This window comes from Mauremys mutica, chromosome 4 (assembly GCF_020497125.1).
Source record: "Mauremys mutica isolate MM-2020 ecotype Southern chromosome 4, ASM2049712v1, whole genome shotgun sequence".
NCBI lineage: Eukaryota > Metazoa > Chordata > Testudines > Geoemydidae > Mauremys > Mauremys mutica.
In genome coordinates, this window is record NC_059075.1 from 59,672,026 (window position 1) to 59,687,675 (window position 15,650).

General features: G+C 46.0%; 1 protein-coding gene across 4 annotated transcripts in view; it reads right to left on the reverse strand.

Annotated features, from left to right (window-relative positions):
- Window positions 1–15,650, reverse strand: part of CCDC9B (coiled-coil domain containing 9B) — a 102,806-nt gene that overhangs the window by 28,255 nt on the left and 58,901 nt on the right. For all 4 annotated transcript variants that reach the window (XM_045016542.1, XM_045016544.1, XM_045016545.1 and 1 more), the window contains exons 7-10: window positions 12,628–12,812; window positions 8,667–8,728; window positions 6,564–6,617; window positions 5,132–5,237 (exon numbers count right to left, since the gene is read on the reverse strand). In XM_045016542.1, coding sequence (XP_044872477.1) covers window positions 5,132–5,237; window positions 6,564–6,617; window positions 8,667–8,728; window positions 12,628–12,812 — 407 coding nt within the window. The remainder of the gene's footprint in view (window positions 1–5,131; window positions 5,238–6,563; window positions 6,618–8,666; window positions 8,729–12,627; window positions 12,813–15,650) is intronic.

Genomic DNA, 15,650 nt, shown 5'->3' on the forward strand with positions numbered 1-15,650 from the left:
CATCTTTCTTGGGAGCATCAGTAGAGGCAAAAAGCCAGCTCCGGTGTGAGGAGATTCCCAGGCTTGCTGTTGGTGGGAAGCAAGAACAAAGATGTTCTGCAGCTCACTCTAAAACTGGCCAATTTCAGGCTCAGATGTATATGCACCGGGGTAAGATTCCAGAGATAAGGACCTGACACTGGGAACACCCTTGCTTCTGTGAACTTTAGCCTTGTGACAGAAAGCCACAGCATTCCTTCTGAGCACAGTCCTGACTGGAAACAAAAGATACTATCTCTAAACTAAATGGTCCAGGAACCAGTTAAAGCTTTATGGTTACTAACCAGCACCTTGAATCAGGGCCGGCTTTATGAACGGTGGGGCCTGATTTGAATACCTGGCGGTGATCCGGGGCTTGGTGGCACTTCGGTGGCAGGGAGTCCGCTCTGGACTCCCCTCCCGCCCGCCGCTGGGGGAGTAAAAAAAAAAATTAAAAAGACACCTAAGGCGTGGGGCCCGATTCCAGGGAATTGGGGGAATCGGCTTAAAGCCAGCCCTGCCTTGAATTTCAAACCTCATGCTCAGGGCTAAATCCAATCTCCTCCAGCTATCAGAGATCAAGAGGAGATCTACAGTGGGGTCGGGGGAAGATTATCCCACCTGTGCCTACTGCAGTATGGCAATTGCTATGTTCCAGCCAGCATGGAGCATTGTATAACATGCTGTTGTCAGTCTGCCTATCTCAAATGGAAACAAACAACTCTCCTTGTTAATTCCAATAAGCAGCTCAAGAACTTGGACTGCTTTTTAGTGCATAGCATTTTAATGATAATTACACACAAAACTAATTATACAGAGCCTAATTTTATAGCTAAAATATCTATCAGACAAGAATACATCAACTACTTAGCTCACTGCCTAGGAACCAACTAGAATTAGGCTGTATTAAAGATTAAACATTTGGAGGGGATGAGGCCTAATGTTGTTAGGTTTTTCTAACATCGTCATTCTTCCTAAACCAGCTCCTTATATCCCACTGATTGGGAGAAGGGAGAGAGCACAGAGAGGGCATGGACCAGAATCAAAGCAGCCAACACTTGGCAGATAGACTACTTGCTGATGAATTTACTTCATGGTTCCCATCATCTTGGCTGCATTTGCCTTTCCCAGAACGGCCCAGAGGCATGTCCTAGCCTTCTCTCCATGGGAAAAGTGGTGCATAGCCAAAGATGTGAAACTGAGCTTTGACCAAAATAAACCACCCTTCCCAGTGTATGAAGCCGTTCTGCCCCTCTGTATCTCCAGACCCTTAGGAGCGGCAGCAATACAGCTGTCAGTCACCACACAGCATTTTATTCATGAGGAATTAGACTGTTTCAAAAGGCAAAGTGCACCTGCAATTCATCCCTCCCAGCCAATCATCCAGAATATGAGCTCCAGAGCAGTTATCAGGGGTCTTTTATGTGACTCTTTGGGGCACTTATCCCAAGCAGATGTGATTCCTAAGCAAGTACCCCAAGCCCAGTCCCTCACCAGCACTTCTTAGCGGACATCATTCTAGAGAATAGGGTGGGAGGCCCAGGCTAAGGAGAATTCACAGCTACTGCATGCTCAGCAACCTTAAACTACCCCTCGCAACCCCGTCCTCACAAAAAGTCCTGAAAACTAGCAGACTCTAAAGGGAAGGAGGAATAAAAGAAGACAGAAGAAAGAAAATCATCTTTATAATGGCTCAGCTCGCATTCCCAGGGCAGCCCAGCCAGGGAAAACACAATTTGTTTGTTCTGTTCAGTTTCCTAGAGTAGCTGCTCTTGGGGGACTTATGTGCATCTCCCTTAGCAAGACACAGCCTGTTCTGGGAACAAGAAGTTGTCCAGCAAACTCTCCAGAGGTGGGGACTGTTAGTGTGTTTATTTTCAAGGAATGGATCACAGTCCATTATAAAATGAGTTTTGGACACTCGGCTTGGCATGCAGTTTTGAGCAGTGATACTAACTTAACTGCTGAAGTGCTGGAGGAACCAGGGATGGTGTTTCTGGAGCTGGTAGTCTTTCCTCTGATACAGGGCTGAACCAACAACCCAGTTAGAGTGACCACCTTTTCAAAAGGCAAAAGCAGGACACATACAGGAGCCCTGTCCCCTCCATGGCCCTGCCCCTGCCCCTCCTCTCCTCTCCCCCTGAAGCCACCCCCCCCTCCCGGATCCTTTTCTTCCCCTGAGGCCCCCACCTCTTGTCCAGACTGGAAGAGCCAGGCCATGGTAAGAGCCACCCAGGGAGCCCAGGCTGCTGTGGGGAGCACCGGCCCCTCCACCTGCCCCGAGCAGGGAGTCAGGGTGCCTGGAAGCCCCCTGGTGCACACTGCCCAGGGCAGGTGGGGGGTCTGGGGCTCCCCACAGTAGTCTGGACTCCCTGGGCAGTTCTTACCATGGCCCAGCTCCAGCTTCTGACCTGGCCGGGGGCATGGTTTGGGGGGAGAAGGAGGAGCAGGGGCGGGGCTTCGTGGTGGTGGGGGGAAATGGCCACCTCACCCCCGACACACACTGGGAAGAGGCTGGTGCCGCCCCTGAGCCTCAGGCAGGCATGGAGCAGCACCACAGGGAATCCAGGACAAATGCTGTCCCGGAGTCATTCAGCCCGGGACCGGCACCTGAACTCTGCATTTCTAGACTGTCCCACCCATCGGGATGGGTGGTCACCCTACCCCCAGTATGGGGTCGGGGACACTGTGTTGTGAAAGTGCTGTCTTTCATATGAGATGGCAAACTAATGTCACGAGCACCTGTGGTTATAAGTCCATAGTACCTTCATTCTCACAACAGCACTGGGTAACTATATTTGACCTCTCTAAATTTCCCCAGTAATTTCAGATGGATACAGTACTCTCCTTTGCTTCCTGTTATACAGTGTTGGGTAGTCTACCCCAGAGGTGGCTGCAGTTCATTGGGTGAAGTAATTCCTGTGCATATATTACAGATGGCCCTAAATCACAAACTTCAAGTTTGGAGTTGTCCAGATCTGGGAATCTGGTTTGGGTCTGTGGGGGCTAGAGCATTAGGAACTGGGGTGACATTGGGTAGTTACTTTCCCTTTTGAGGTCAAGAACTGTCTGTGTGGCAGAGTTGCATGGCACCTTTTCTTTTGGAAACAGCTGCTACTGTGGCTGATTGGAGATGGAACCTCAGAATGAAGAGGGGCTTAATGTAGCTTATAAACAAAGACTGTGATAACTTGATTATTTTTTGCTGTTGATGTTATTCTTACCCAATTAATGTTTTGTAATTAACTTATGTGATTAGCTGATTGGATTTGAGGAGACGTAACAGGGCCCATCTCTCTGTTATAAATGTATTCCAACACAAAATGTAATTAACATAGAGTTAAGGTTGCACAAATGTCTTTCCTCACAATGCAGAAACTAAAAAGAAAGGAAACCGTAAGTTAAAACAGCCATATACAAGACAATGCCAGTCCCACTAGCATCATGACATGTCACCATACTTCACATGATCAGCCTCTCTAGCACATTCAATTTCAATTCAAGAGTGCTATCACCTTTAGTGCACATATCAAGAAACGAATACTACACAGCAAGGTACCAGCTTACCAACGTTCTGTAACATATTGTAGGTGTACATAGCAAACATATCTGTTTCTGCATCAGTGTAGCTGTGTGTTTGTTGCATGACTGACCTGATTATTTTAGGAACACACTATAAACATATAGTAGAATTTTGTTTGTGTTAAGTTTTGGATATATAGATATAGATAATCAACTTGGACTTCTCTTGTTGGCTGGTACACAGTATGATTGTAGTCTGAAGATTAGAATTGTTATTAAACCGTTAGGTAGCGTAGCACTGGAAGCCTGGAGTTTGCCTTGAAGTGTGCCAAAATTGGAGGCTAAACTGAATCATTAAAGTATAAAACAGACATGGCTAGCTGGATTCTCCTCTCCCTTACACCAGTGTAATCAATAGATGTTTCACTGAAGTCAGTGGAATTAGATCAGAGCAAAACTGTTGCAATAGGCGAATAAGGCCCAGGGATTTTAGTCCTGCTTATCTCAATGTGATCTTAACTCTGCAGTTACGAGCAATGTCTTCTTGATGGGTATCATTTTGTGTTGTACCTTTAAGAAGCTCAGGACAAAACTTGCAACCCAGGGGGAGTAGGGGCTAAGATAGCTGTAAGCAGCTTCATGCCCTTTTTGATTTTGACGATTTCTGCAGTTTGGGGCAGTGCCCTGTGAGGTGTTTATGGGTAGCAGCATTATCTGAAATCTTTACGTAGTATGGCCCTGCGTCTCCCAACATGCCCATCACACAGCTGGGCTCCCTATCCTTAGAACACCCAGGCTTGTTTTACTAACAGAGGTTGTTTCAAACAGCAGTATGCCAAAGCACACTCTGGAACTTGTAGTGCACAGCAGCAGGACTCCAGGGCAACTTAGTCTGAGGCAGGCTAGTGCACTGTAGATTTACACCCTGGCTGGCTGTGCACTAAGTCTCCTTGTAGACAAGCCCAATGTGCCTGTGCTGGAGAATTCTGCCCTGGCTCAATCAGGGCTTTTATGGTCCCTTTACACCACTCCAGTCACATACAGGGTGTGGGGCTGAGCTGAGGGGAGAGTCCCTCTCAATATTTTTAAATACAAGATGTATATATACATATTCATAAAAGTTGCTGAGTGCTAGAGGGAAGGTCTCTAGAAGGAGTCAGTCGTTCTAATTACTAGCTACTCCCCTGGGAACAGTCTCAGGAGGCCTGCTCCCTGGGCCAGCAAAGCCCGAAAACAGGAGAGGACATGTTCAGCAGGCTGGGGGGTTGGGAGTGGGCAAGTATTGCCCAGTCTGTCAGGACTCGTTTGTCTGATCTATCAGTTATTTGTGCCCCATCAATGAATATTGTGCAGCTGGTGTGTGAGGGGGACACAATCCTTCTATAGGGAGCCCAAGTCTCTGACTGGATGTCCCACCAGGCTCTGTCACAAAAATGGGGATGCAATTCTAATGATATAATCCCTGGCCTGAAGCACTCCCCCTGGATCGTAGCAGCTCAGTCATTCCAAATTAAGCAAGGAACTGAACAGCAAGACCTCTAGCAATGGTTACAAAATGGTTTCCATAATGTCCTGCTTACTGTCCTCCTACCTTCTGGCTCTGCCAGTCAGTCTATCCTTTCCTCTGGCTTTACTGCTCACAACTGGTACTGGTTTGGAAGCAGGCTCACTTGTGGTCATCGTGCTTTGTCCTCCACCTGAAAGACAGGATGTACAAAGAGCTTGGGGCTAATATATCCAGCAGTGGGTTTGCCCTGGAAACTGGTGCTGTCCTAGCACCTCTCCTCCTACAGCTCTGCTGCCTGGCATTGAGCTAAGGGACAGCAGAAAGTTATAACAATAAGGTCTGTCTGGTGGTTTTATGCTCTGTACTCATGCAGGTGGGGGCCAGATTCATTTTATCATTAGAGTTTGTGACTGTATTTCCTAAAGAAGGGGGCTGTGTGGGAGGGGAGGAAAATATAAAGCTGCAAAGCCAAAATCCCCCCTGACCACAATCCCCCATTATCTCTGTTTCAGTTCAGTGTCACTTAGCTACCACACTGCCCCCCAGGATCCTTCTGCAGGTATCGGTCTGTAAACGGGTTGGACTCACCCCTGCGGCGCCTCCTGCTGGTTGCTCTCCAAATTTGCTCTGTTCAGCCCTGGAGCACCCTCGGCAGGCTGGTGATCCCCCTGTTCGTAGGCCCCCGTGTCCCTCCTCGGACCCGGTGCCCCTTTCTCTGGGGTGCTGCCCCCTGGCAATAACCCCTTTCTTACTCTGTCTGGGTTTCCCCTTCCTTGGGAACCCCCCACCCTACTATCCCCACTTCGCCTCAGTAGTGGCTACTGACCAGTCTCTATTTAGCCCCCCTTCACTGGGGCAGACTGCAGTATCCAGTACTCATCATTAGCAAAGGGGGTTTGGACCTGCAGCCTTGGCCTAACCTTAAGTTGCCCCCTGCAACCTCCCAGTACCTTCTGCCCTCTGCTAGGCCGCAGCCTGGGGCTTTCCAGGCCAGAGCTCCCCAGCCTATCCCCAGCCCTGCTTCACCCTAGGTACCTTGTCTCGTCTACCAAGCCGCTAGGCCCATCTCTCTCTATCACCAGCGAGAGACTGTGTAGCTCCTGGCTTCCCTGCCTTCTTATAAGGCCCTGTTCCTCAGTTTGGGGCGTGGCCCCCAGCTGCAGCCACTTCCCTGATCAGCTCAGCCTTGAGAGCCACTGCTCTCAAGCCCTGCCAGGCCACTTTTTAAACCCCTTCTCAGCAGGAGCAGGTTCCACCCTGCTACACGGTCCCATTACAGAGAGGGGTAAGGAACATGGCTAAAGGAGGCAGCCACTAGGAAAATGCAACCTGAAGCATGCATGGACCTTGTATTCCCAGGTCTCCTGATATCCAACATGTCCACTATTGAGATGGTACTCCAGCCCCAACTCCCACCTGCATGGAACTCCCTCATTGAGACCCTGGACAACAGCATGGTGTAATGAGAGGGAGTGCCCAGTAGTTCAACTTAAGGCCATTCACGGGCTCTACTCACCTCTCCCTTCAGAAGGAAAGGATCTGTGCTGGAATTTCCTGGCATTTCTTCCCCCTGAACGGATACAGCATGCACAAAAAGGCAGTAGGGTTATATAATGAAAGCACAATGGAGAGCATGTTGTTCATGTGATGTGTTCTAGCAGCAAAGCCTCAGTACATCTCCTGAGAACGGGAACTGTGGTGGATTTATCCTAATTAAGAAGCTGGCATGTGCCCCTGGGAGCACAGATGATGAGCTGCAGGAGAACGCGGCAATATGACTCCTTGTGAAACCAGCGCTTGGGAAAGGAGCCAATTCTAAGCTTCTCTATATGCTATAACATCATAAAGAGCAGAGAGTTCAAGGCCTAGATCCTCAAAGGCATTTCGGTGTTCAACTCCCATTGAGAATCTGGGCCCAAGTTATTGAATTAGTCACGGCTGCACTCTGGGGAACGGAGAGTAGTGACACTACACACACAATTCAGATCCACTGAGCACTCTGCAAAGCAGAGAGTGTTAAGACCTATGTACTGATTTTAGAGCCATTTCTGTGCAGGCCTGATGGATAGGAAAGCATCCCAGGACTGAATCTTTCACACCTGACATGGACCAGTAAGCCACATGTGTTATACCAATATAATAAAAACCAGCAGGATCTTATTAAGAGGGATAACATTTTGGTGGAGAATAGCGAAAGGGGGATTATTGGTATTTTTGCCTCACTTATTGTAAACCAATCTGTGTGCACACAACCGGCTCTACAGAGCACGGTTCTATTCTTGGTTAACCAAAACTGCTGGCCCCTGTGTGGGTAGCAGAAAAAAATAAAGAGCTCATAAGATTTTTAACAAAACCTGCTGGCCCCCGGGTGGGTAGTAGGAAAAGTAAAATTGTTAACAAAACCTGCTGGCCCCCGGGTGGGTAGTAGGAAAAGTAAAATTGTTAACAAAACCTGCTGGCCCCCGGGTGGGTAGTAGGAAAAGTAAAATTGTTAACAAAACCTGCTGGCCCCCGGGTGGGTAGTAGGAAAAGTAAAATTGTTAACAAAAACTGCTGGCCCCCGGGTGGGTAGTAGGAAAAGTAAAATTGTTAACAAAACCTGCTGGCCCCCGGGTGGGTAGTAGGAAAAGTAAAATTCTGCCCGCATTCTCCACCAAAATGTTATACCAATATAATAAAAACCAGCAGGATCTTATTAAGAGGGATAAGGCAAAGATGCCACATTTATTGTAAATACCATAACAAAACAAAAGACAATGTTTTCCTACTTGTTTCCATTACTACTTATTCCTTATACACACACAGACACAGACACAGACACAGACACAGACACACACACACACACACACACACACACACACACACACACACACACACACACACACACACACACATATTCATTCACACAATCATTCATTCAGGTTCTGTATAGATGTTATAGTTACCAGCCTAGATGTTGCTCATGCCAAGTTACTGGCCAGGTACCTTGGTCATGAGGATGGAGCCGAGTCTGTGTCAGATGCATCTGATGCTCCTGGAGGTTGGTATCAGAACCATAGACTCAAAGTCCTTATTCTTTAGAGTCCAGTTTTATAGGGATTTTTCCCTATGTTAGTTGATAGGAGTTGCTTCATTCTGCTGTTGCTAAATCAATCAGCAGATGGCTGGCTCCATGTTATTAGATGTTTTGTTTTTCCTTCCTTTGAGGTGTGGTGGGTGGATTCCAGTTTGCCCTCCGGGGGTCATCTGGTTGATCCCACTTGACACCTTCTTCAGCCAACACTGAATTCTTCAGGCTGGTGACTCCCTAACCATTCAGTCACATACATTCTCTATCTTAATCACATCTATTTCACTGTTTTGGCTTACTTAGAGTTAATTAATGTTTAACAAGTTTTATACAAAGTATTTCTTTGAGCAGGCTTCACACAGACACAGCTGGTGGCTTGCAGGTTAGAATCACAAATTTACTTTTAACATAAACCTTTAGTTATGAGGCATCAATTAACAATAAGTCATTTTTCATATAAACCATGTCTAATATAAACCTTCTTTAATATCCCTACACATGTTCATGGCTAACAAATGTCAAAATAGAACCGGTGTCTCCCTTGCTCACCTTTCTTACTGCTGAGATTATCCAAGACTGGCTCCCCATCCTTAGTAAAGTCCTCCTCAAACCTGCAAGTAAAAACAGGGCATTGTCAGATACAAACCCACGCACTTCAATAAGCAAGCAGCAGGCAGGTCTACGCTCAAAAGTGAAGTCAACTCAGCTACGTTGCTCAGAGATATGAAAAATCCACACCTGAGTGGCATAATTAAGATGACCTATCCCCCTAATTCTTCTGTTGACCTAGCTTCCCTCTCTTGGGAAGGTGCTGACAGACCTTAAAATCTATGAGCACCCCGCCCATCACTGTAGCGAGTGGCTACACTGAAGTACTGAAATACTTCAGCAGCTCAGCTGCAAGTGTTGACTAGTTCCTAGAGAAGCCAAATCCATCAGTCACATACACTTCCACCACAAAGGAGACCTTCTAAAAGCACATTTTACTGAGCATGTTACTTACCCCAAAGGAGACCTTCTAAAGCTCTTAAACCCACAACAGACCATCTTGTATTCTGTATATGACACATGTATTACAGGGAAACTATTTTAGGAATCTTTTGGCGATGTTAAGATTTTTTAATCAGGATTATTTTTTGTATCGTCCACCTGTAAAGCCAGGTGCCCTTGTTCCCATGAGCCTAATTATGCAAGGTGCAGGGGGGAGCCACACAAACTACTAAAAATGACCTAAAATCCCTTTTCTCTAGGAACATAGGGTTTGTCATACTAGATCAGAGAAGTAGCCCATCTAGTTCAATAGTCTGTCTCTGACAATAATCTTAAAAGGTTACAATATCGTGGGCTCCTCCTGGCGGTGCCTCCAGTTAGGAAGCTGGGAATTTCCCCTTTCCATTGGTATAAAGTACCCGATTCTATCTCCATACAGCTGCAAGATACTGGACATCTTTATGTGATATCTTTATGTACAGAAAACCTATTATTGACCTGTGTGACGTTATGAGTGTAATATAATATCTCATTGAAAGGTGACAGGGCCAGAAAGAGTTAATTAACTCACAGACTGACCTGACCCATGGCTGAACTTTAGAGACTGGTTAGGAAGATATATAAATGAATAGAGCTTTAAAATGCAACCCTGCATTGTTAGAGATAGAAGGGTAGATGTTTGCTCAGGTCAGGGGCGGCTCTAGGCATTTTGCTGCCCCAAGCACGGCAGGCAGGCTGCCTTCGGGGGCTTGCCTGCGGGAGGTCCCCGGTCCCGCAGATTCGGCGGCACGCCTGCGGGAGATCCACCGAAGCCACGGGACCAGCAGACCCTCCTCAGGCAAGCTGCCGAAGGCAACCTGCCTGCCGCCCTCGCGGTGACCGGCAGAGTGCCCCCAGTGGCTTGCCGCCCCAAGCACGCGCTTGGCGTGCTGATGCCTGGACCCGCCCCTGGCTCAGGTCTTGTGATGTAAGCAAATAAATCTTGTCTATTACCATGGCTTTGATTCAAAGATCAAAAAAGGAGTAGTGATATTTAGGAAGACACTTGAGTGAAATAAGTATTATTGTCTATATGTTTCTTTGAAGGTTGTGGTAACCTGTATCTGAACTGCTTGACGGATAAGTTATCCTGTGCTAATTGCCATGATGTTTGGGAGAAAGAGAGTTAAGCCTATTGTTTTCTCAGGCCAAAAGGCTGCAGGAAAGGTATAAAAACCCTGGGACATGATCCTTCTTCATCTCAGAACTGCTTTGGGTTTCAAGAAGGGGAAACCCTGAGCCATAAGCATTGAGATCCCCAGTCACTGACTGGAGTCACCCTGAGTATGGACATTGGACTATAACCTATGGACTATTTCTAAAAGGACTTTTGGCAACTACAAGCTCATCTCTGCTATGTATCTGAACCTCAAGAACTGAATTAAAGTCTGTATGTATATTGATTTTTTAACCAACTCTCTCTCTCTTCTTTTTTAATAAATTTTAGTTTAGTTATTAAGGATTGGCTATAAGTGTGTATTTGGGATAAGATCTAAGTTTTATATTGACCTAGGGCTGTGGCTGGTCCTTTGGGATCAGAAGAACCTTTTCTTTTATATGATGAGATAAGATTTTCAGTAATCATCATAATATGTTTGACATGGATGACTGGATGGAGGCCTGAGGTTGGGCACTTTAAGGGAACTGTGTTGTTTGGACTTCCAAGTAACCAGTGAGGTAATACAGAAGCTGTTTTGTGCTGGCTTGGCAAATCTAAGTATTGGAATATCCACCAGCTTTGGGGGTTTGTCTGCCCTGTTCTGTCTGCAATTCACCCTAATTGAATGACCTCAGCTGGCTCCCACTGGCAGCATCGTTACAACCTGTCTGAATATTAATTAGGCCTCAAGCCAGGGTAATTTTTGGGGTGGAAGTTCCACATTTGGGGGAGACAGAGGAAACGAATCTATGGCAGATTGAGGGTTTGTTTTTAATTTTCATTTTAAAGACCTCCATCTTACATGACAGTGTCACAAGACAGCTGAAATAATATAATCACTGACATCTTAGAGGTAAAAAGAGCCCTCCAACTCCTCCAGGGGTAAATGTAACAAATTTGCTGGCCATCTCTTTAATCCTAGCAGGGAGACTTTATTTTAAAAAGGTGAGAGCCTGTTGGAAGCTGTTTGGTGACTTGGAACATTACAGCAAGTCCCAGGGAGATGGGTCAGTGAGCAGAGTACAGGTGAGATTGTCAAGGGTGCATGATAAATGAATTTATCATGTGGCTTTCTACCGTGTATATAGGGCAGCTGCTGAAACAGTGAATGGTAAAAAACTTCTCTGTGGGAGCTTTCTTGCCAAAAGCTTTCTGCCCTGTGCACAGTTCCACCCCCAGAAGCTCACCACCTAATACATATAATAAATAAAGTAATAAGTATTAACTTTATGCACTTTCATAGAACTTTCTGTTTGAGGATCTCAAAGTACTTTACTAATGTTAATAAATGGAGCCTCACCAACTGGCTGTGAGTTAGGTGAGTATTATCCCTGTTTTACAAATGGGTCAACTGAGGTACAGAAAGGTTAAGAGCCATATTTTCAGAGGTGCTATACGCAGACAACTCCCAATGCATCTCTGCAAAAATCAGGCTTTAAGTAACTTTCTCAAGATCACATGGGAAGTTTGTGTTAGAGGTGGGAACAGAACTGAGATCTTCCAGCTACCCATTCTAGCGCTTAACCAAAGGACCATCTCCCATACCTGTCCTGTAAAAGCCCTCTGTATAGTGCATGATGTGAGTCTGGCACCAGGAAAACCGCTCTGTCTAGAGCATATAATGGTATGAATCTTCAATCCAGTGCATGTAACGAGCCATACTCCAAAGCCCTTGGACCAGTGTGTGCAGTGTGTTCCACTCCCAAAAGCCACCTGGCCAGTGCATTTCAGCTGGGTGCGGGTTGCTAAAGAGGCAGAATGTAAATGAAGAGAAGCTACCTCATTACTCAGCAATACCATGATGAGAGTTGTCCCACAGTACTATATACCGTGCCAGTCATTGATCTGACACAGGATGGCCCTGCCCATGACAGCGAGTACACTGGAATGTCTGCAGGAGGTTACTTTATATGGTAAGGATGATGTAGGTGGGCTGGCTTTTTATGGGAATGACAAGGAGAAATCATGATGACTGGACAAGGTTTGAAATATCAAAGCGGATTTGCCCAACTGTCCCTTTTGGAACAGCCCTAGCTTCTTCCTGCCTCCATCAGTCCCATATGCCTGAAGTTGTGGAGGACCAGTGGAATTAACTGGGGATTAACCCCTCTATAGAGGTAGAGAGAATGGGATGTGATTCAACCCCCTCTACAACTCTCAGACTCCCTGTAGAACCCATGCTGATCAGCCTCTGGGATTTAATGTTTCACAGTTTGCCAGTTCACAATGTCCCATCAGAATACAGACCTACTGCCAGAACCTATCATTTGCCATAATAGGGCTTGTAGCATGCTAGGCACCTCAGGGGTGTAGATGACCTACATGTGCTCTGACTTTTCTATATCCCAAGCCCGTCGCCATTCGCCCTTTGCGTTCTTGTGGCGCGCTAGCCTCTCGAGGTCGATCTGATCTCGTTCTTTCTTCCATCGCACGTATTCTGAGCGTTCCCGTCCAGTCATGGTGAAACCCATGTCTCCTGGACTCTTCTGGAGAGGTTTCCCTCCCTCCTAGAGGAAACAAATGGGCAACTCATTAATACAATACCATCAACCAGAAACTGTGTCCAACAAGATTTCCGCATTAGGCCAGTGCGAATTCTATTAGAAGCCTTTTAAACAACTTGCTTTTAGAAACTGGTAACAGCTGCTCTGAAATGTGATTTTTCTGTCTAAATATTCTCTGTCTAGATATATGCCTTGAGTTGTAACCATTTTGAAAACACGTTACTGTGCTCGTGCGTGCAAATGGCCAACGTTACCTGATTCCCATGTTCAATTTACCTGATTTCTGTATTAAGTCCCAGTAATTAGATGCATAAATTAGGCAGCAGTCATTCATGCACTGTGTCTCCGCAACTTCATGATTAATAGGTTAAAAAAATCACACCCTTCTTGTTGTTCCCAGAAAAGGCACTCATCCAAAGCAGCCCAGTGTTGCCTAGTGTATCTAGCTACTCCTAGAAGTGCTTGGAACAGAGTTCGCCAATGTTTTTTCTGTAGAGAACAATTTCTGAGTAACTACATTATGTGAATTCAGAAGGCCAGGGAATAAAAATTCCAAACGACCCTGGAATTCTTTATGGGTCCAAGATAACAGGCACAATCTTTTGCCCCAACCCTTTCACCCTCCAACATTGGGGAGTAGGGAAGAGAGTCACTTTGCAACCATTGGTGAGTGCTCTGTAGCTCAAGATGGACTGGCTGATGCTGACACCTAGTTCAGAGTGCACTGTATAATGAGCATCACATGCATAAGTCAGAACAATATCCTTTGAGCAGAGGATTGTTTACTTTCACCACTTGTGTCCCCCGCTATGTTGTAAGAGCTGAGTGCTGTTGCTGTTCAACAAAGAGACAGTGCAAGACAAAGCTGAGTGTATCAGAGGGAGATGTGTGTAACACAGTGACAGCTTAATAGGCTCCACTGGAGGAGGAGGCTGAAGTTGGTTCCTTTTCCCAGTTCCTTATTTGTGGTACCAACTCCTTACTCAGAGTTCTCTGTTCCTTATTCAAAGGCCAAAATTATATTTTTTTAAAATCGATGAGATTTCTAAAAATTGAATCTTACAATAAGTTAATGTGATAAAAATTAAATGGCTAATTCCTTAATTACTTAACTAAATAATCAAATAAGGAGCTGGGATTTGAGTGACTGTATATGACGAAATAAGTCTCAGTCACCCCAAGTGACACATCCCTGCGAGCATCAGATAGCTCTGAAGGACTGGGTCATGCCACTTACTGACCAAAGCTGCTTATGAGCAATATGCTGTCACCTGTTATGCCACCACTCCCATTTCCATATTGTAAATGGTGACTGAACTGGGTTTTGACTGGCTGTATGTGATAAAATAAGTCTCAGGTCAGTACAACCATTGAACTGTTCTGCTGTAGCTGAGACATTGGAACGCCCTTATTTGGAACTTCTTCTTTGCAAAAAATTGTGGCCCATGTCACCAGCCCTCCTCCCCCACCCTCAAACACATACACGCCCGTTAGCTGGGCAACTGGAACAGTAAACAAGGGAGTCTGAGGATGAAGCTGTGGATCCTAGACTAGCAGGTAGAGGGACTTGGTGCATGTTGTATTTGTTGCATCTGTTGGTTGGTTGTTCTTTGGGAGGGTGGGTGGTATGGCTGGGCTGGGGGCCTCTGAATGGCCAGGTGAGATGGGTCTGTTTGTGTCTCAGTGAGGGTCTTGTTGCTGTGATTTGTGGGGCTTTGAATAGAACCAGTTTTTGAAATTTGTGTGGTTATTCCCTCCTTGTTTGTGAGGGTGGGAGCTGAGTAGTGAGGTTTGGCGTATGTCAGTTGCCAGGCAAATGGGTATGGTATACTGGAGGAGTTTTGGTGGGAGTTTAGAGAGGGAGTGTGATTCCTCTTTTAGGTTTGGCTCTACACCAGAGAGCAGCTATGGCTTAGGAGAGAACAAGTGCTGTGATCCACCTTGGACGTGCTATGTTTTACTTTCTGCCAGAAGACAGAATAGATTTCTGGTGTATGAAATGCAGGCTGGTGGCTGTACTGGAGGAGAAGATATGTTGTCTGGAAGCATAATTTGTAATATTGTACAGCATCTGAGACAGCAAAGACTTCTTGGACAACCAGATTTGGAAACCACTGTCAGATGCCACAAGGGGACGGATCAGCAATAAGGCAATTGGAGGGAGTAGAAACCAGAGTGGACAGGTGATTTTTAACAAGAGGGGAAAGAGAGCCAAGAGTCGTTCAACTTCACAACTTCACCAGAAGTATCAAAGCATTTTCAGAGGCTCAGCCAGTCAGCTACAGAAGAACCTGTCTCTAGAGGAATGGAACATACCTGGGGACATACCTGATGGGTGTTCTTGTGGTATGAAATGAGCAGCAACCAAGTGAGGTTCGTCAACCATCATAAGAATACAGACAATCATCATTGGTAACTCAATATTAAGAAGAAAGGACACAGGGACGATAAGTGTGCTGTCTCCCTGGAGTGAAAATATGAGAGGTAACTGAATGACTAGACAAGATTATGAAGTTGTTTGTCCACTGATGATGATACACATTGGAGCTAATGACACAGCATCACATGGAACTGTTCAAATTAGAGGAGACCTTAGGCACCTTGGAAGGGATTGGAAAAAAAGGAAAGTCCAAGTGATCTCATTAGAGATCCTTCCAATCCAATGAGCAAAAGAAAGCAGAAAATACAGGAGGTGAACTGTTGGCTGCACAGCTGGTGTGAGGCTGAAGGTATAGGTTTTGTGGCCACATTCCAGTGGGAGTGGAGGCTGTACATATGGGATGGCTGGCGTCTCACAGATCAGGGGCTAACCTTCTCTGTAGAAGACTAGTTGGAGCAGCT